The sequence below is a fragment of the Silene latifolia genome, chromosome 4, assembly GCF_048544455.1.
Source record: "Silene latifolia isolate original U9 population chromosome 4, ASM4854445v1, whole genome shotgun sequence".
Taxonomy (NCBI): domain Eukaryota; kingdom Viridiplantae; phylum Streptophyta; class Magnoliopsida; order Caryophyllales; family Caryophyllaceae; genus Silene; species Silene latifolia.
Window position 1 is genome coordinate 91,348,521 of NC_133529.1, and position 23,048 is coordinate 91,371,568.

Here is a 23,048-nt window from a genome sequence, read left to right on the forward strand (position 1 = left end):
TTTGCATCGAGAATCGGCATTAGTAGCATCGATGATGTGACTCATCACATTTATTACCTTGCCGCACTACTCTTGAACCGACAGGAGTTGTGGGGTGGGGTAGCCTAACAACCGAGTATAAAATCTTAGAAAGCTCTCTGAACCCCTTCCTTATCGAGTGATGGTTTCCCTGTTGGTCCGTTATTTGCACTTTGTCGATTTTGTCTCCTTCTAGTCTTCAAGATGCCATGGAAGAAAGAAGTATTTGCATCCCCATCTACACTCCATTTCATCTTTGCCTTTTGTTGCGAACGGGTCCGAGCTAAGCAGCGACTAATCGTTGATAACTTTCTCTAGCTTCACACTCCTGTTGAATAAGGCTCAAATCCTGAGGATTCACCCCCAAACTTTCTTTGTATTTGATGTAGCTTAGTGAGAGCCACCTCAAAGCATTAGTCTCAATATCTGCAAACTGGACTGTTCATTTGTTTAAGTCCCCCCTTCAGGTTCTTCAATTTCTTAGCTAATTCATACAGCTTAGTTCCAGTGTGCTCACACTTCCAACCAGCTTGTACAGTCTCTTTAAAATTTGGAGCCAGGCTCCACATATTGAAATATTTAAAAGGTCTGGCTTTCTTTTCATCGGCTACATTAGCCTGTACCACACAGGGAGTGTGGTCAAAGATCCCCTCAGGCAAGAAATGTGCATAAAGGAGAGGGTAATCATTGAGCCATTCTTGGTTCACTAGGAAACGATCCAGTCTGCTATACACTCTGTCAGCTGGGCACTGTTTGTTATTCCATGTGTACAGTGCTCCCATAGCAGGGCTATCTATCACTTCACATTGATGCAAGCATTGCCTGAAATCCTCTGCATCCTGCCGAGAAAAAGATCCTCCCACTCTCTCATCCTCAGTCAACACACAGTTGAAGTCTCCTCCAATGGCCCATGGTCCAGATATGGTATTTGCTAGTCTGCTTAAATTAGCCCAGAGAGACTGTCTCTCACTGCTGCCATTGAAAGCATAGACCATGGTGACATGAAACCTTGCATTAGTGTTCTTATGATGTACAGTCATATGGATATACTGGGCATCATACTCTATAAAGTCAATATCCCATTCATGAACCTGCCACAGTATCCAGATTCTACCTCCTTGATGGTAAGCTGAGTTTGTGGAAATACTCCAATTACTAAAGGAATTCATGGTTGTGTGCAATTTATTTGGTTTAATTTTAGTTTCTAATAAAGCAAAGAAATTAACATTGTTGTTTATTAAAAATCTATGTATAACCTGTTGCTTACTCCTCCTATTCATACCCCGCACATTCCAAAATCCTAGCTTAATCATTGATCAGGAATGATGGTGGGGTGTCCCTCTGAACTATTAGCCTTCTCTACTGAATCAGCAAGAAGCAGTACAGTCGTCCCTCCTTCCTTTACTGGTGTACGCATTGGTAATGGGGGGAATTCTTTAATTTGAACCAGCACAGGCTCTTCTTCCACCCTAGGAGCATGAACCCTAGGTGTAACCAATATATCAGTACTCTCCTGCTCTGGTGCTTTTGGCTTCTCCACCTTTCTCCAAACCTGTTTAACAGGTTTAGTTGGTTGGCCCTTATTAGTGTGTGAAGTTCTCCCTCTTCTGCAAGTACTTTGATCATGTCCCAGTGTCTTGCATTGAGTACATAACACTGGTTTCCATTCATATTCAAGTTTAATCTCCACCTGTTGCTTCTTTTCATCCTGAAATTTCACCGTTTCAGGAAACTTTTGATCAATTTGTACCTCCACCAACACTCTGGCATATGCTAGTCTTGTTTTCAGTTCAGTAGCATTGTCTTTTTGGATGTATTTGCCTACTAACCCTGCTATTTTTGGTAGACTTTGCCCCCAGAATTTCAGTGGTAATCGGTGTAGCCTTAGCCATGTTGGGACCTTTGAACATGCTCCTTCTCCAGCCACGTTCTCCCGCCATGGTTTAATGATGACGGGTTTACTATCAAATAAATAGTAACCCGCATTTAACACCGATCCCGCATGTCTTTCGTGTTAAACCCGACAATAAATATCCCATTTGGCATGAAAGAGATCTTGTCTATGGTATGCTTGTGCCAAATTCTCCTCGGATAACCTTCCAAAGACCGCCATGGGTGGATTGGCTCCCAATACATAACCATAAACAGCCTGCTTCCAATATTCGAGTTCATCATGCACGTCCTCTTCAGATAATTGCAGTAATGGTTCTGCCTCCTCTACCGCTTTGGGACTCTTACTCTTGGAGACGTGTACCCAGTCTCCTTGCTCCTCAATATCTGCAACTGCCTCTCCCTGTGATGGTTTGTCATTATGGTTCAATGGTTCTGCATCCTCAAGGGAAAAGGCAGGGATACCTACAATACTCTGCATGCTCCCATGCTTCACAGCATCCTCCTCATTAGGTTTCGCTATTTGTGCAATTTTTGTAACCTTAGACTTCTCTTTAGATGTTATCCCTTTCCTCCTCGTGATGTTGCGTAGTTTTGCAGACTTTGAAGCTGAATTCCTCGCCATTATTGCAAGAGATTCACCCTACGTGGTCGGCAAAAGTCGCCTTCTCATAGAAGGCGAACTTTCATGGCATTGATGATGGGATGTCTTAGGATTTGGGATAGTGGATGCCAAATTTCCACATATAGACTCCTTCTTAACCTTTTCTTTGAGCTTCCCCACTAAGTAATTCTTGTATGACGATTTGACTTTCGTGAGAAGGTCCATAATGTCATCTCCAACTATCATGGGCTCCATAGTGGGTGCAAAAAGGTTCTCATGAAGGCATTCCTCCTCTTCATCGAAGCAATCTTCAAACTTCTCAAGGATGGGTTCCTCAAGAAAGCTAATCCCATAACTCCCTTCATCATTTGAGTCCATATTTCCCTCATCATCTTCTTCCATAGATGCATCATCATCGCTTTCTCCATATGAATCATAAATAGGGGCTTCACTCTTCTTCACCAACTCATTCTCCAACACCTCAACATCTACTTCAAATGACACACCCTCATACTCACAAAGGCTAAGAGTATTTGGCTTACTCAACCTCAAGTCTTCATCATCAAATACCACACTTTCATACTCACAAGAGCCCAAAGAGGTTGGCTCTTTCCACTTCTCATCAAAGGTAACTCCTTCAAACTCACATTCATGGTCAAAGTCTAAAGAGTGGTGAGGGGTGGTTAGTTGGGTTTCTTTTATTTGGGCAATTTGAATTTCCAACTCCTCACCTTGAGTAACAATGCCTTGAAGAACAATGTCCCTTCTTTGGCTCTCTTCTAGCATTTGTTTGAAGAAGTTTTGTTGATCTCCCATCATTTGGAGAATCACATTTTGAATGGGTTCATTTTCTTGTTGTGGGTGGGTATGGAAGTTCTCATATTGTGGCATTTGGAATTGGTTGTAAAGTGAGTTTTGGGTGGATGGTTGTTGTTGATATTGGGTGTGGTGATTTTGGTGGGAAAAATTGGGGTAGTAGTTAGGATTTTCATTGTATGAGGTGTAAGGTAGGTTTGTGTTGACTTGCTCCTCAAACTCCCCATACTCATAGTCATACTCAAAAGATCCACCACACACTCCATATGTCAAGTCTTGAGCCATCATAGCTAAGACAAGGAAACAACTACAAGCGTGGAAACTACACAAAAACGGTAAGAACAATCCTTGAGGAACAAGTTCCTCAAGGTGAAAGAACAATCAAAATAGACAAACAAGTAAGAACTTAATCACATAGCACCATCCCCGGCAACGGCGCCATTTTGATCCGGGTGATGTCGTCACTCATCCAATCAAACACATTTATAATACTCAACAAACAACTAGTTAGCGGTAAGTCGAGGTCGATCCATGGGACGGTGTGCTTTGGGTTCTAAGTCTATCTATCTCAATTTATGCTAGTGTCACAATTGATGGGGTTTGTAGTTGTGTCTAGACTAATGCAAGCAATAAAGTAGAACGAGCAATAAAAGGAAAGATGTAAACAATTGATTAAAAGTGCTAGGATATCATGGGGTCATGGGGGATTCATGGTGTTGATCATACAAACATGTTTACAAGGTTGCAAGCAATTAATGTTGTGGAGGAACCGAGTTGGGTTATATCTTACGGTTCTTAGGAAGAGTTGGGTCCCGGAGCCGAATCGATTAGATTGTACAACACCTACAAGTCGACTTATTTTCCTCCTAATCAACTTCTATGCATGGTCTAACAAGACTCGAGTTGGTTTATATCTTACGAGTCAAGTTGAGTAGATAAGAGATGGTAAAAATGCAAGGATTCATAGGCTTAGCATTTCATCAAACATAACATGTGCATAAAGTTGACATCACAACAAGCAAGCAATTTAATCATGTGAACATATTAGATTAAGCATGAATCAATCCCCTTGTTTGTTTCCCTTAATTACCCACTAATCCTAGCTAAGAGACTACTCACTCATTATCAAGTTTAACATGCTAACAAGGTTGTCAATCATATTAACAAGGTAAAACATGATGAACAAGTAAGAAAGATTAACAATAATTAAAACAAGGATTAAGAGAGTTATACCTATGGAGATTCCAAAATAATAATGCAAAGAATAATAGAAGAAATTGATGATTGATGGAAGGTTGTCAATCTCCCAATAATAACCCAATAATCTTCAATTACCCAATAATAAACTTGAATAATAAACTTGAACAATAATTAAGGAGAGATTAATGTGTAATTAGTGTGGAAAGATTGAGATTAATCTATTCTAATCTACTCCTAATCTAATCTAAGAAAGCTTGATTTAATCTAATAAAACTTGGTTCTAATCTAATAAAACTTGATCGTTTGATTATTACAAATGGGGTATTTATAGTGGAAATTAGGTGGATGCATTAGGGTTAACTAAGGGCTAAACTAGTAATTACACTTTTGAGATTTGAGCAGGGAGAAGCCGGTATTTTTCGAAGGAAGGGCGTCTTTCACGGAGCTTGAACAACACGAAAATTGCTGTAAAGGAATCCGAGCGGATTAGTGTCGGGACGGGCGGATTGTAGCAAGGAAATCCGAGCGGATTTGGAGCAAGGCGCTCGGATTGTACCAAGGGAATCCGAACGGATTTGGAGGAACACGAGCGTCTTCCCCGAGAACACGAGCGTCTTTCGCGTAAGACGCGCGGATTCCCGAACTTGACTTTTTGTTTGACCTCGGATTGTAAAACGGACGTCATTTTCTCATCCGGACTCCTATTGGAGTGATTCAAAAGCCTGAATCACTTGTTTTTTTCGACGCCGTTCCATCTAGCATATTTTCAGAGCCAAAAGAGCAACTCTTGGTTTGCGTTCCGAGCCATTTTCTTCATGAATGGCTTCCTTGCTTTTCCTCCTTGCTTTAAACCTTATGACCCTTCTATATACTCTTTATTCCTACATCTTTGGTCATCATTCTGGCCTCCTCTTCATACTAGTCCATCTAATATCATCAATAAGCTTCCAAATATGCACGAAAGACGGGAATTTCCGCCTCATTTATCTCCTTTTCTACAAAACATATGAAATGCGATAGAAAAGCAAATAGGAAGGTTTTGACGGATAAAATGGCCATAGAATGTTATAATAGTATGCAAAATAGGCTCAATTAGGGGACTAAATGTGCGCAAATAATGTTCACATCAATAAGTTTTATGAACTTGTCTAAACTGAGCTTATAAGAGTTGAACTGAACTTATAGGAACTGAACTGAACTTATAGGAGCTGAACTGAACTTAATTTATAGGAGCTGAACTGAATTGAACTTATAGGAACTGAACTGAAGTTATAAGAACTAAACTGAACTAAACTTAAAGAGGCAAATAGAAGTCCAAAAGAACAGGGCCTTATTGGGGCCTAAGGAAACACTTTGGTTTGTATAACTTAATTATGACACTTAACTATGTCCCTTTAACTTTAAACTTATTTATGTAATGGATGCATTACCTTTACCTTGTATCGTTTCTATTTCCTCGGGCAACCGAGATGTGTAACACTCCCAAGTGTTGGGAACTTCTAGCCGACGGCTTCCCGATGTTTGGGGGTGTTACACGTGGTGTGTAAGGAGGGCGTGTTCGCCGATCTAAGTAAGATTGAAGTTTTGTCTAAGTGGGAGCCACCAAAAAATATTGCGGAAATAAGAAGCTTTCTTGGCTTGGTTGGCTACTATAGAAGATTTGTCAAAGACTTCTCTAAGATAGCTAGGCCTTTGACTTCATTGATAAGAATGGAAAATCGATTTAAGTGGGACTGGAGTTGTTAGTCGGCATTCCGATCCTTGAAGGAGCGCATGACCACGGCCCCCATCTTGAATCTACCGGAAGGAAGTGAAAACTTTGAAGTATACACCGATGCATCAAAGAACGGGTTAGGGTGTGTGCTAATGCAAAATGGCAAGGTCATCGCGTATGCTTCGTGAAAATTGAAACCTTATGAGGAGAACTATCCGACTCACGACTTAGAGTTAGGTATCGTGGTGTTCACCTTGAAGATTGCAAGGCATTATCTTGATGGAGCAACTTTATGGTGTTTTCCAATCACAAGAGTTTGAATTATATCTATTTTCAGAAGCAATTGAATATGAGGCAAAGAAGATGGATTGAGCTAATAGGCAATTATGATATGAAGATCGTGCATCATGAACGAAAGGCAAATATTGTTGTAGCCGATGCTTTGAGTAGGAAATCGGTGCATTCCTTGTGTACTGCTTTGTCAATGATGAAATTGAAAGAGGAAGTGGGGAAGATGAGCATTCATGTGATCCGAAAGGGAGATGCTATTAGTGACTTGACCTTAGAGCCCGAATTGTACGATGAAATTCAGGAGAGGCAAATGGACGATCCTAAGATCTAAGAGTGGAAGGAAGCCTTAGGAAGTAATGAGGCATCAAGATTTGGGTTACATTCGGATGGTCGCCTTAGATTTGAGGGTATATGGTGTGTTCCTTACGATGAGGAGCTTATGTAGATACCTCATTTCTGCACCTCCCGCAAACCACCCGGTGATGATTGGGCCGCATGTTTGCTACGCGGAATGATTTGTGACAGTTCGTGAGTTTATCGTCAAGTGATTGCTCAAACACTAATGTCTACCTCTTAGTTGTCATCTACGTGCCGATACGGTCATTTTGACAGTAATTAGAGTACATTTGGAGTCCGGGCCTAAAACCGTCTTCATTTTCTCGATAACCGAGTCGAATGTTCGGAATGTTAGGATATTTCTATTCCATATTTTATAAATATTTCATAATCTTTATCCTTTGGTAAACAATTTTCCGTAATATTCACATAAAATATTAAGGAAAACCAAATTATTCCGTCCTACCATAACTCAAACACGGAAATCTTTCTTCCGCAGGAGGAAACTCCTTGGGAACAGACGCAGCAGGTGCTGCGCCTCTTCCCAGGTCCTTTTCTGCGTAATTTTCGTATCTTTTTTATATCTTTCCGAGATTCACTTCCAAAGAGCCTCCGAAACCCTAATTCCTTCACGTGATTCGTATAAATAGGAGCCTTCGCTCCTCATATTTCTCACGCGAGTGTCCGCCCTTCTCTTCTCCCTTTGCATTCTAGACCTTTGTTCTTACTTTTTGGCGTCTACGTGCTTGAACATTCGACCACGTAAGCTCGGATCCTTCGAGTACCAATTTCGTTTGCATGACTGACCAATTTGACCAACTCCACAATCAATCAACTTAATTAATCTTAATCGTTTTCCTCTTACGAGGGCACTTTCTTTACATTCGCGTCGAGCATCACTAATCGATATCTTAGTCCTTCTCGTTTCGTCAAACATGTAAGTCTAAGGGTGTATAATCTCTCTTTTATTATTGTTTTTTACTTTTTGTATCACAATTGTAAGGTTTATGTCGAAAATACCAATTAAAACCGATTTATAAAACCGTGCTTTAAAAACCCTTTTACGGATTTTCGAAGACGAACCGTCGAGAAAGGACGCAAAGCAATCGCTGCGCCTCTTGAAGGAGCGCGATTCTCGCGCGCCTCTTCGTGAGGCCGCCGCATTCTCGCTTCCTTTCTTCTTCCTTAATCCTCTGTAATTCGTTCGTGTTTATTTGTTTTCGTTTGTTTCTTGTTAATTCTTCGATATAATAGCATATTAATTCACAAGTATATTGTTCATCATTAACACGTTTAATTCGTCATTAAAATTCGACTTAAATCCCAAATAACCTCATATTTGCGGGTTTTGGTCATTTAAACTCAATCCGGGTTGTAGGAATTCAATTTGTTCATATTGAGTTTCTGGAATTCGATCTTTGATATATTTTCATCTGTCTTTTGTCATGTTCGTCATTAATTTGTCATCAACTCATCATGTTTAGTTTATTTCATTCACCCATGTCACTAATTAATCGTTATCCATGTAATTAATTCGTTTAATTCCGTCTCATCCATGTTTTGTTGTTTTATGACCATTAATCATATGTAAATAACCTATTAATCATTTTCATCCGAGTAAATAATTTAATCAATCATTAAATTCACCAATGAGTATTAACAACACGCAATTGCGCTTCACGAACAGACTCAAAGTCAGAATGACGTTAAAGAATCTGCCGCGCCTATTCCAAAAGACGATTTGCTACTGCTTTCGGTTGAATTCTGTCCCTGAACTCTGTTTTTGCCTTGACTTAGTTATTTAGCTTACGTATAATTGACTATTAATCGTATAATCGCCTTCTGATCTGTTTGTTAATTCTTTTATTCATTCTTTTTCTCAAATTATCCGTTTTAAAGGTATTTTCGACATAAATCGCCTATCTCAATGTAATCATTGTAATTTTCTTCATTGTAATTTTATTTTATTGTATTCATCATATTTCTTGTATCATCTGTGTGTTTTCATATGAAATTGAACTTAAATCCCGATTTCGACATTAATTGTATGTTAAATTAATTGTCTACCGACTTAGCCTAATTTTCACATGTTAGGATTAAAACTTAGATGTTGCATTGCATGCATATAATCGACGATATATCGAGTATAAATAACTTCCCTAATCATTAGTAGAGGCCGCTATCGAGGCGGGCGGGATTAGGTGTTCGATCAAAAGAGCTTCCAAATACGTACCCTCACCCCTTACTCCAGATCTCTGTGAACATCCGTGTTCATTGGCATCCACGAGAGTCATGCTAGACATAGAATGCTAAGGGTAACGAGTTCTTGGTGTTCATGTCTCTACTTTGTATCTTGACATGACACGAGGTATTCGAACGGTTCCAATTTCCCATAAAAATTGGTGGCGACTCCAATAAAAATGCAAACGCTTGTTCTCTTCCTCCCAAGCCCCCCCGTGGGCCCCCCAAGGGTGAAACTTGAACAAGGTTAGGGAATAGTTTGTACAAGACAATTGTCGGTTTTCATAACTCGGTCTTCCTAGATCGTTTTATTCGGCCTTCCTAGGCCCAACCCAACCCATTCGACCAATCGTCCCGTCTAAACGGTCCTAATTCTTATTTGGGCCTGAGGATGGATAGCGATTGACGCCATCCATGCCATGATGCTTACTCTTGTTTGTACCAAGGGCCTTCACTACTTGAGGAAATGGACTAGGAATCGGCCTTACTCTTGTTTGGTACAAGCCTCTCCACAGACTTCGGGTTTGATGGTTCGGTATGGCAACCCACCCTTTAAACCAAAACCCCTTTTAAATGCACTCAGCATCCCGTTATAATGCTTGTTTGTACCTTACGTGATCACCCTTTCTAAACAAAACCATGACGATTTTGCAAAAATCAAAACCCTCTTTTAATCAAAATTTCGAAAAAAAGGCCTTTGATTAGCGCAAAACCCAGTCGAAACTCTGTCCATTTGTCGAGTCAAAATCCGGGTCACAAGCTCATTTCAAAACCTCACTTCGAGTCCACTCCTACAACTACATTATAGTTGACTAGGATACACAGTACATTTTCAAAATCCTTGTCTTTCTTCAAAGCTCACTCAACACAAATGGCACACACCCACTTCACGAGTCAAAACATTTCTTCTTTTAGCAAGTGTGTAGAATGGTCGATCGTGTTTTGATTCGTCATCGATCTCTTATCCAGTTTTCAAGATGCCTGGATCCAGCGAAACAAATCTCCACCAACTTCAAGATGGTAATGATCGAATCCTAGCCGCACTAGCCCGTATCCAAGATACCCAAGACCAAGTCCATGATCGCCTTGAAACCATCGAGGGCCGGATCTATGCCGTAGAGGGGAGGTTGCCTCCTCATGAAAGTGAAGTAATAGGTGACTCCGCGAATGAATCCAGGGATGAAAATCCTCCCATGGGACTAATCGTAGCGAGAAAAGACTCCAATACTTAGAGGAGCAATTGATGTACCTTAAAGGGGATGACATTTATAGGGAGAACAATCGCAAGTATGAAGCCGTCAATTCCAAATTGCCAACCAACTTCAATATGACGGATATCCCTAAATTCAAGGGGCACGAGAACCCTTTGAACCAAATCCGTGTCTTCAAGGATTACATGTCTATCAAAGGCATCAAACCCGAGATGTTCTTAAGGATCTTTCCTTCATCTCTTGACATCATCCTGAAGCAATGGTTCTACTCCTTAGAACACAAGAAGGTCGCTACTTGGGAAGATGCCGCAATCGAGTTTTCTAAACAATATGCGGATAATGCCTAGATCCAAGTTAACATGCGCACTCTAGAGGTTCTTACCCAAAATGACAAAGAAGGATTCACCGACTTCCTAAGTAGGTGGAGGAAGACTAGTACCCAACTAGTTGAATGCCCGGATGAGGCTACCCTTGTGGAGAAGTTTGTGGATAATCTCAAACCCATCTATGCCAATCATTTGAGATACCAAAATATCAAAACTTTCAAGGACTTAACCGTACTAGGGACAAGGATTGAAGATGACATCCGTAAAGGACTCTTGTCCAAAACGGTAGGTCGAGGATATCAAGGCTCAACAAGTCGTTCATACGGCTCCACTAGCAAGACAGGTGAAGTTAACCTTCTCGAGCCATCCAAGAAAACTACCCCACCAAGGAAATTCACAAATCTTGGGGACACTTACTCCAACGCTCTAAAAAGGTTAATGAAGCAAGGCAAACTCCAACCCATTGGACCTACTCCCGAACCCGAAAGGAAATCCAAATTCTGGGACGAGAACTCGCATCGTGAATACCATAGGGGCAAGGGGCACGACACAGAAAAATGCTACAAGTTGAAAAATGTGCTTCAAGACATGATTGAAGATGGTCGATTGCCAATACCGCCGGGAGGTAAACCCAACAACACTCAGAATCCTCTTGGAGTTCTAGTGATTACAAGTGACGAATCTACCTTAGATTGCTCACACCTCATTTCTTCAATTGAAGGTGAAATCCATGCAATCGAGAATGAAGGGTTCTATTCTACTATCTCCCCTACCATTTCCGACTTCATCACATGGGCAAGGAGTGTGGATAGGCAAGTTTGGGAATTAGAAAATGTGGTGACAACTTTACATTATCCCAACGTGACACCCAAGAAGCATGTGCCACTAATCTTCTCTCAAAACGCTACTATGCAAGAAATAGTCTTCGTGGTAGATAAACTAGTCGACCAAATCATACGACTAGAAGATGAAATCATGAGAATGAGGAAACTAGCTACAATCAATGGGGTTTGGGCCGACGATGATGAAGACGAGTATCTCATCGAAAACACCCTAGTCAAAGAAATTGTCCAAAATGGAGAAGACCAAGATGTGGACCACCTAACTCGTTCGGGTCGTCCATATCAAAGCACTACTCAAAATGGTCCAACTAACGTTGTCACCCCAAATGATAACGAAGAGGACTCCACTGACCATTTTCTCAAGCAATTACAGAAGACAAAGGCTGATCTTTCAGTCTGGCAATTAGTAGCAAGCTCATTCCCACATCGCCAAGCTTTACTGAAAGCTTTGGCCAAATTAAATATAGCACATAACTCGACACCAGAAGATGTAGTCAACTTGGTCTTCCAAGAATCACCAAAGCTAAGTAATCCTATTACTTTCTCAGACGAAGATTTGCCACCTTTTGGCGCTAGTCACAATTTAGCTCTTTACATCACTGTAATTTATCTAAAGAAGAACGTGCCAATGACCTTGGTAGATGATGGCTCCGCGGTCAACGTCATACCCCTCAAAACGGCATACAAATTAGGCATGAAAGAATCGGATTGGACCCCTACCAATCAAGGTGTTCGCGCATATGATGGTACACGACGAAAGGTAGTAGGACTCGTTAACCTAACCATAGCCACGGGGCCAATTGAGCGAAAGGTTGACTTCCAAATAGTGGACATTGAAGCTTCCTTCAACATACTTCTAGGAAGACCTTGGATTCATGCTTCCAAAGCAGTAACATCCACCCTTCATCAAAAGATCAAGATCCCACTAAATGGCAAAGTGGTGACGATCACTTCGTCACCCATCAAGGCAATAATGTCAGCGGTCGAACAATCAAGTCCTTGCAGATCCCGTATACGAACTTGGGGGCTTCCAAAGCATAAGTGTCATAGAAAGCGAATTGGCACCCTTATACTATGATCCCTACTCCAACTTGGTGGTCAACCACATGCTCAAAACCCAGGGATACTTCCCTGGAATGCCTTTGAACCCTACCAGAAGAAATACCTTCGCACCATATAAGGAAGGCAACTCAAAGAGGATACCACTTGGACTAGGGTACAAACCCACTAAAGAAGAAGTTCTCGAAATGCTCGCTCAAGTTCAAAACCGTAAGCATGTGGGAGTCCAAATGCGACCCTATCTCCCTACCCTAAATGGGTACTTTGTTGAAGAAGGAAGTCTAGAACTCTTTCACGGATATACCGAGCCTTGGCATTATCTCGAGAGGAAGCTAGCCGGAATCGAGATCTTTCACGATTGCTACTTCATCCCTCCAGAAACGGTTCCTACCGTCAAAACCCGTCAAGCACCTTGCTTAGACGAACAAGCTGTTAGCCTATTGTTTGGAGAAGATCGATTTGTTAGGGCGGCAGATGAGATCATTACCATGATACTTCAAGACGATCGCTTCAACCCCACCGCGTTAATCACGGAAACCAACGCAAGTCGCAGAAAGGATGGAGAAAATCAATCAAGTGGACCAACAATCAAGGAAGGCTCTTCAAGCTCACCACTGGAGAAGGAGAGATGTTCAAAGGAGAACCAGAAGACGATGAGTTCGAGTCGGAGTCGGAGTCAGAGTCGGAGTCTAGAGAAGTCATTAGAGAGTCTCCTCCTGTCGTCATCCCCACTCCCTTTGTTTCTCCTAGCTTAGCCTCGGGTAGTCACAGTAGTTCGGGAAATGTCCCAACCACTGTCCCTTTGCCGCCACTGACCATGGATCAGATGGCTTCTTTGTTTCAACTTTACTCAAACTTTAATATGAATAAATCAGGTTCCGCTTACTCTTTGTATTATCTTGAGTGCAATTATGTTTACGATGATACTAAGGATGACCAAGACCCAGATTCGATCGAAATACCTCCCTACGTAGCCAAAGAAATACTACAGGAAGGGGAAGGGGGACCAGTAATAGAGGACACCGAACCCATCAATGTAGGAACCGAACTAGAACCCCAAGAACTTAGGATAGGGACTACCTTGAGCTCTACCGAAAGGGCCGATTTCATAGACCTCCTAAATGAATTCAAAGATGTTTTCGCTTGGTCCTACAAAGACATGCCAGGGATCAACAGGGATATCGCCGAACATAGAATTCCGATTAAGCCAGGTTTCAAACCTGTAAAACAGAAGCTTCGTCGCATGAGAACGGAATGGGCTCTCAAGATTAAGGAAGAAGTTGATAAACAATTCAAAGCCGGGTTCATCAAAGTTTCCGAGTATTCTGACTGGGTAGCCAACATAGTACCTGTACCCAAAAAGGATGGGAGAATCCGCGTTTGTGTTGACTTTAGGGACTTAAACAAAGCAAGCCCCAAAGATGACTTCCCTCTGCCTCACATCGACATATTGGTGGACAATACTGCAGACCACGCGTTACTATCTTTCATGGATGGGTATGCGGGTTATAACCAAATTAAGATGGCCATAGAAGAAATGCATAAGACCGCATTTGTCACTCAATGGGGAACCTATTGCTATACGGTCATGCCATTTGGATTGATCAACGCCGGAGCTACATATCAACGCACCGCAACTACACTCTTACATGACATGATGCAAAAAGAAGTTGAGGTATACGTAGACGACATGATTGTCAAATCTAAAGATAGAGAGGGGCATATTGCGAACCTTCGTAAATTCTTCGCAAGGCTACGAAAGTACAACATGAGACTCAATCCTCAGAAATGCACATTCGGAGTAACATCTGGCAAACTCCTGGGATACGTCGTTAGCCAACGAGGTATAGAAATAGACCCTTCCAAAATCAAGGCTCTAATCGAAATGCCACAACCTCAAACAGAAAAAGAAGTCATAGGATTCCTAGGAAAAGTGCAATATATAAGTCGATTCATATCGAAACTCACCATGATTTGCGAGCCTATCTTCAAGAAACTCAAGAAGACGGACCACACCATGTGGGATGATGATTGTCAGAAGGCGTTTGACCGAATGAAAGAGATACTGGCTAAACCACCAGTGCTCATGCCACCTCAACGAGATCAACCTCTTGGTTTATATCTCACAGTAACCGAAACAGCCATGGGTGCCATGCTAGCTCAAACTGTAGGAAGTGAAGAAAGAGCTATCTACTACCTTAGTAAGAAGTTCTTGGAGTACGAGTGCAAGTACTCACAACTCGAAAAGACATGCCTCGCTCTTGTGTGGGCAACAAAGAAGCTACGCCATTACATGCTTAGTTACTCCGTCAAAATATACTCCAAAATGGATCCAGTCAAATACCTCTTCGAGAAACCCGTCCTCAACGGACGCCTAGCAAGATGGACTTTGATGCTCTCAGAATTTGATCTCAAATACGTACCTCTGAAAGTAATAAAAGGTCGTGCTATTGTCGAATTCTTCGCAGAAAATCCCATCAATGATGCACAAACAATAGACACTTGGTCATTTCCGGACGAGGATATACTCCAATTTGATGTAGACTCCTGGGACCTTTACTTTGATGGAGCGTCAAACTTAAGAGGATTTGGAATAGGCGTGTTGCTCATTTCTCCTGAAGGCGAGCATACACCAATTGCTGTCAAACTCGACTTCGAGGTGACAAATAACGCTGCAGAATACGAAGCTTGTCTAATTGGACTACAAGCGGCAGTGAGCTTAGGCATTAAAAACCTCCGAGTACATGGGGATTCATCACTGATCATCAATCAAGTTACAGGATCCTGGAAAATTCGAAGCGAAAGTCTAGCACTATACCAAGCTAGAATAGACCAAGTTGCCCAATTCTTTGATCACGTGACATATCTACACCTACCTCGGGAAGAAAATCAATTTGCAGATGCTCTTGCAAAACTTGCATCTTTGATTAATATGCCAGATCACATGGTGGAAATGCCTTTGTGCATCGAACGACGGTCAGAGCCAGCTTATGTCCACCAAATCACCGATGAAGAGGAGATCGTGCAGGAACCCTGGTTCCAAGCAATCCTGAATTTCAAGCTCAATGGTACCTATCCACCCGATATGGACAAGAGGGGATAACGCGCTATACGCCTAATAGCTTCCCAATACGTTCTCATGCAAGGAGAGTTATACAAAAGAACACCTCTTGGTGTAATCCTACGTTGCCTTGATCATTCACAGGCACGAAAGGTGATGGAAGAAGTCCACGATGGAGAATGCGGTCCTCACATGAGTGGGCCCATGGTGGCAAAGAAAATCACACGTTTGGGGTATTATTGGACCACAATGGAATCCGATTGCATCAAATACGTAAGACATTGCCACAATTGCCAAATCTTCGGGAATGTACAACATTTCCCTCCTTCATTACTCTATACGATGACATCTCCTTTGCCATTTTCTGCTTGGGGAATTGACATAATCGGGAAGATAACCCCAGCCGGAACAGGGGGTCACTGTTTCATCCTAGTGGCAATCGATTATTTCACCAAATGGGTAGAAGCGGCTTCCTACACTAGTCTCACGGCTAAAAAAGTGGCAAAGTTCATACAAAACAACATCATCTGTCGATACGGTTGCCCATATGAGATCATTAGCGATAATGGATCACATTTCCAAGCTAAGACTGAGCAATTGCTAGCCAAATACAAGGTTAGACATCACCACTCTTCGCCCTATAGGCCACAGACTAACGGCGCGGTAGAGGCGGCAAACAAGAACATTGTCACAATTCTCAAGAAAATGATTGACAACTATCGAGATTGGCCAAGCAAGATACTCTTTGCTTTTTGGGGATATCGTACATCTGTTAGGACGCCCACTGGGGCTACTCCTTTCTATTTGACCTACGGCATGGAAGCTGTACAACCAGTCGAGCTAGAGATACCATCCTTGCGAATTTTACTCGAAAGTCAAATCCCAGAAGCCGATTGGAAGAGGGATAGATATGAAGAACTCATCCTCCTAGATGAACGTAGGCTACGCGCCTTGCATAATGTCCAAACATATCAAGCACGTATCAAACGAGCTTTCAACAAAAGGGTTAGGCCAAGAAACATCAAGGAAGGAGATTTAGTGCTTAAATTAGTTAGAGCTCTTCTACCTGTCGACCCACGGGGAAAATTCAAACCGAATTGGGCCGGACCATTTCTAGTTAAATCCATACTTCCAAGGGGTGCGGTTAGAATCACAGACCTAGACGGGAATGAGTTCTCCAACCCGACAAACCTTGACCAACTAAAACGGTACTATGCCTAGAATAGGAACAAAAACGCGCCTCGCGTAACCCCACGTGTCGCTCTTGTGGCACTAAATAAACAGCCCCTGGCCAAGCTAAAATAAGCTAATGTCACTGTGCTCTTGCATTTTGACAAATTTGTCATCCTCATGTCATCAAATAAACTAAATTCGCACCTTCAGAGTAAGTAAAAAGCTCATGCTTATTTTCTAAGTTCATTACAAGCTCTTGCTTAGAACAATTATTCTTTTACATTTACTCGAACTACGCGCAAGGGTTTGATTTCATTTTCTAAATGAATACGTAGGCAATCCTTTACAGGATACAACCCATTATTTTTAAAATGTAAATAGAAGGACATTTGCATTGCATTTGGAATTCGACAAGAATAATAAGTAGAAAATCACAACGGTTTTATAACCATTTAACCTTTTTTATTTCATTCATTTTCTAATAATAATACGCTACATAATAAAAATAGAATAGGCTAGGGTTCTAAAAACCCCACCTTTTTATTACAACAATAAATAGTAATAATAACAAATAATAAATAAAGACTTGGGCTATTCCTCCATCTTCCCTTTGCCCTTGTCATTCTTGTCATACTTCTTGTCACGACCTCGAGCCGGACGCTCCTGCGCCACTTCAGACCTAATCACCAAAGGTCTTTCTCGAGGCCTAGACTTTCCATTCTTGCCAATCACCATCTCTACGACAGGAGAGGTCTTCGGTTTCTTCGAAGGATGAACGACTCGAAACCCGGCTTCTTCCTCTCCCTCAGTCAAATGCTTTTCTTTCTCTTTCTCTACCTCACGCGCCTTATAGTCAACGGGCTCGCGCTTCCTCAGTCTCTCGCGCTCTTCCGGAGTAGTAGCTTTCCTCCATCGCAGATAAGAATCCGACACCCACAAGGCATTTGCAGAAGAGTTCAAGAACCACACATTTCTTTGAGCCCATTTAATGGCCCACTCCCTTCGGCTCTCTGTAGTAAGCGCCACAAAGATCTGGGAAGTGTCAAGCTTCGGATTGTCCTGTTTTAGTCCCACTGTCTCATCAGCCTCTCCGGGAAGATGCACACCATAAACTCCAAGCCAGGAATGCGCACGGACCGAGTAGGATCCAAAGAAGACACTCCAGTGACAGATTTGAGGTGCCACCACGGCACAATCCACGTAATCAACGGGCCATCATCACTCTTCAGTTTGTTCTCCCAATAATTGCAGACTCGGGTGAAATCTACCATGTAAAGCCTAGTCCTCATTGCAATTGAACGAGCATGATAGAAAGGAACATGAACTGGGGCTCGATCAATCGGAGCCGTTCCATAAGCCAAACCTACCAAAAGCGGGTATTAGACATCAAGAGAAAAAAAACGAAAAAAAAAAAAACGAAAAAAAAAAAGAAAAAAGAAGAAAATGTTCTTTTACCTGCAGAATGACGGGACTTCCCAAATACGGTAGGTCACGATTGGCTTTCCTATTATCCAAGCCCAACAGGATCTCTCCTAAGCATAAACAACAAGTGGGCTCCCGCACTCCATTTGCTCAACAAGGCCCGGAAGACGGGGATCACCTCTCAAGTCTTCATCAACATGCCCTTGGAAGACATACACATGCAACAAGCAAAAACCAAATGCCCTCCGCCTAGCAACATAAGAAACGGTGGGGTCGGCCCTGTTAATGAATCGATCTATGAAGTCCAACATTCGCACTCCCTTCGAAGTCACTAGACGGTCCACCTCAAGTCTAGTCAACCCAAGCAAGTCTCTAAATTTGCTCTTGTACCCTTGCGAAGTAGAAGGAATGGCGGGCAAGTGTTGTGGTCCCACCCACCAATAGCGGCAATTTCTTCAGGAAATGGGCAAATATCGCCTCCAGGGAACGCAAAAACATGGTAATTCGGATCCCAATAGTCAAGACAAGCATCCAAGAACGGTTTAACAACCTTAATGAGTTTTAAACTCAACAATGATCCAAGATTATAGGCGCCCATATCATATTTCTCCATGTTCGAAAATTCGTTAGTCCATTCCTTCAAGCGAATCTCCAAAGTATTCATGATGAAGAGTTTATTTTGAGAATTTTATGTAATAAGACGAAGAAGAGACGGAAGAATTGTGTGAATAAAAGCTCCATCGACGTTTCTATTTATACTAAGTTCTGTTTCCGAAAATCGCTGTAACGTAAACGCCGGGAACAGGCGCAAAGACTGGGCTGCGCCTCTTCAAAGGGACGCACTCATGCGCGCCTCTTCCTCGCCTTAACTTCGTGATTTTCGCGTTGGATCTTTCCTAATTCCATGACGAATAACTTCCTATTCCTACGGGTTATTATTTTGGTAAATACGTGAAAATTACCATGTTTCAGGTTTCCTAATTACGCGGGCACGAATTTTGAGGCGACATCGACATTTTCGCCATTTTACCACACTTGCACATTTTCATTTTAGGAAATAATTTTCATTTTCATTTTAGGAAATAATTTTCATTTTTATTATTCACTTTAGGAAATAATTCTCATTCCGATTTACATTTATTTCATTTATTTCATTTCTTTAATCATCTCACTTCTAACTTATAGATTTCTATTTATTCCTTTTTTTAGGGGGTAACCCTTCCTACCGTCCGGTCATTTTCATTTTCCGGCAAATTTTTTGCATTTTTGCATTCTTTTGAGTCACTCGTTTTGCGCTAATTAAGGCCATATGTATATACAAATGTATGTTTTCCGTGATTTCTATGTAGATTTCGGCGGCATGACGGCGTAAACCGTCATCTACCAAACATGTTCAAAGCTAACCTGCAGGTACAAGCAACGCAACCCAGCAGCAAAGGCACTCAGGCCATATTATATACCACTCAAAAGGGAAATGTATAACAAACTGAGGGCTCGAGCCCCAAACAAAGTTCAACATGTTCAAAATGAAGGTCAAAATGTACAAATTTGCAAAATACGGCCAACAAACAAACAAAAAAAACTACACAAAGCTACTGCTGGTCGCCCTCCAGCTCCGCAACTCTTGCCGCAAGAGCGGCAATCTCGGCGTCTCGAACCTCGAGCTCCCTCAACAAGCGAGTTGTCTCCTGATACGTGCATTTTATATAGTCTTTTTAGCCTATTTTATGCACGTATTTCTATGCTTTTATCGTGGTTTTATGCTACGAAATGCCCCGAATATGCTACTTTGGGTTATTATGTCTTATTTGCAGGTATGGACCCGAAAGGAGTGAAATCGAGCCATTTACCGTCCATTTTGCATGCATTTGGAGGGAGAGATGATTTGGAGCGGGAATTATAGCTGTCTTGGGATGCGTGAAGGTGTTTCGGGAGCTAAAAGGACAAGTCAAAGTCAAACTAACGAGAATTGTAGCTGCTGAAGTCAAGACCCACCTGATCGAGTGATTTATTACTCGATCGAGTGGTTTTAGGTGCAATAAATAGTCGATCGAGTTGCTTCCTTAGTCGATCGACCAGTCCCTTATGTGTAATCAGTCGATCGAGCACTCTACTTGGTCGATCGAGCTGTTTTCTGGCTGAGTTTGCTCGATCGAGTGGTTCCCTTACTCGATCGAGTGGATTTTGCTACGGGCTGGGCTTTTAAGCTTTATATTCCGTCATTAGGTTTAATCCTACTCCTAATTTCTTATAAATAGGAGTTAGGGATGTCATTTGTAATCATCCAATAATCCGGGGGACCTTTGGACGTTACTTCTCCTCTGTTACTTCACTGTTACTTTTGTTCTTCCTTATTTCCGGATCGCTTAATTTCAGTAATTCTTCTTCCCTTATTCACTTTTAATGTTTATTTCTTCTTTTATTATTGTTCTTGTTTATTTTATCATGCATAGCTAAATCCCCTAGTATGTTAGGATTAGGGAAGCCGTGGTAGCAATGCTTTAATTGTATTAAATAGATTAGTCCTGCGATAAGAATTGTATTAGGCAATTTGATTGTTATCCGGTCGAATGAATGCATGCAGGAGACCATAATTCTAGTTAACCCCGACCTAGATCGAAAGATTGGAAGGGAAGGCTTGCTTAATTACAATAGGGTATTGCAGTGAGGGCGAAAGTTAAGCTGTTTACACTCTAGGGCGGTTTAAGGACCGAAAGGTGACGACCATAGCTCTTCTTATCAATAGTCTAATCGCCTTAATATTCTTGATATAATAGATCTGATAGCTGCCACGGTGGACCGACTCTTAGCATACTTCTTTCTCTTATTGTTAATTTCTCTCATCTTTTTCCCTCGCTTTAGTCTCTAGTTAGTTAAATCGATCAAACCCCTAGCATTGTGACATTAAAGGATAGATAGACAAATAGATAGTACACCGCCTCCCCGTGGAGATCGACCCTACTTGCCGACTTCGTTAGCGTAATTTAGGTATTTATTTTTGGTACGAAACACCAGTATCAAATTTTGGCGCCGTTGCCGGGGAGGCAATCTATTTATTTATTTGTTTAATTTTATCTGTCTTTAGCCTCAAGGGATTTTTCCCTTGAGGCCGTTTTAATCTTTTGTTTAGTGCTGTTTTGATAGGCCTTACAGGTACTACCTAGACAGTTCTAGGTGAAAGATAGTCAAAGGGAAGGCTTGAGTACCTTTGACCCACCACCGATGTCCCAGTTTATGGAACAGACGGTGATTTACCGCGGGAGATGTGGTTCTGCTGAGCACAATGCAGCTGTAGTTGTGCCGCCGCATCCGCCCTGTCAATGGCCACCGCAATAAGATTCCCCTGATATACAAGAAGAAGACCTTGCGGAGCTGAAATTCTTGATGGAGGAACTTGCATTCCAAGTGCAAGAATATGTCTCGCGATTTGATGAGCTCGAGTCTGCAGTTGCTCAACTAGCAGCTGAGATGGAGAGAGAAGAGATCGCGGAGCTGACATATTTAATGAGAATGCTTGTATCACAAATGCAAGAGAGTGATAGATATATGGACGCTCGAATCCCCGAACTGGAGTCACAAAAAGCTCAGTTAGCAGCTGAGATGCAAGAAGAAGAGGTTTATCTTACTGAGAGCAGTTTTTCTCGTAAGGAAACCGTGTTGCCCAATAATGAGGATGACTTCTATGACTCGGACGACGAGTTTCTATCATATTTCACTACCCCTCGCGAAGATTTCAGCGCTGTACAGGAGGAATCACTCGATCGAGTGACAATTATTGGCCGATCGAGTGATTTTCCAGAAGAACTTGCTCGATCGAGTGATATCACTGCTCGATCGAGTGGATTTCAGGAGGATAGTTCTCGATCGAGTAATTCTGCCACTCGATCGAGTGAATTGCGGGAAGAGACTGGTCGATCGAGTAGTAATTCTGCTCGATCGACTGATTTGGTCATTGGGAGCTGTAATTCGTCATTTGGGCTTGATTTAGATGACGACTTTGATGATGACAACAGTTATGGTGAGTCTCCCTTATTCAAAGCCGAATGGATGCACTTGAGGCCGAGATTTACGGGACGGATTCCACTGAGGGCGACAAAAGGACAGCTGAGTCGGTAATTACTCCTAGCACGGAAGAGGTAATGAATTCTTTCATCTATGATTCCGTCATTAAGAGTGATCCACCTGAGGTAGTAAACGGTAATTTTATTATTATTTGTAAATTGCCTCGTCTTATTCATGCTTCCTTTTTCAAAGCTACACCCCCTCATATGTGGACGCATAAATTAGCAATTTCTCACCATCCTTGTCATTTTAAAATTGTTAATCTAATTTGGAGCCCTAAATTATTGACAATTGCTCCCGCGCTCCTTTATTTGGTGGATAAATTTAGGAGCGCCCATAGGAAATTTGTTAGACTTAAATGTCTACATATCTTTATTTCCTACCTTGCTATTCCACTTTTGTGCTACTTATGCTTTTGTGTAGCACATGCGCAGGTGTATGATTTGATGCTGCGCGCTTTGAGCTGTTTTGATCGTGATTAATTAGAAGGCTCGAAGAAAAAGAAGGTCGAGCTGGGACCTGACTGAAGCTAGCGCTACCCGGGAGGCAACCCGGAGATTTTATTTTGTTTTTATTCAATTTCAGTTGTAATAAATGGTCTTTATACCATAGACTATCTCAGTAAGCTTGTTTTTGTTAGTTTGCGGGCTGTTTGAATTGCATTTTGCAGGAATTCCTCGAGCATCATTCGATCGAGTGGTTTTGCTTACTCGATCGAACACTGTAGCAAAGGGATTCACTCGATCGAGTGATTAACCACTCGATCGACCACCTGCAAAGTA

The 23,048-nt window shown here is 41.8% G+C and overlaps 1 protein-coding gene across 1 annotated transcript; it reads right to left on the minus strand.

Annotated features, from left to right (window-relative positions):
- Positions 1-437: 437 nt before the first annotated feature.
- On the minus strand, positions 438-1,187 carry LOC141651764 (uncharacterized). Its single transcript, XM_074459461.1, has one exon. The coding sequence runs from the start codon at positions 1,185-1,187 to the stop codon at positions 438-440; it is 750 nt and encodes a 249-aa protein (XP_074315562.1).
- Between the last annotated feature and the right edge of the window lie 21,861 nt (positions 1,188-23,048).

Excerpts from the sequence above, each read along its gene's own strand:
- LOC141651764 (XM_074459461.1), bottom strand. The coding sequence starts at position 1,187 with ATGAATTCCTTTAGTAATTGGAGTATTTCCACAAACTCAGCTTACCAT.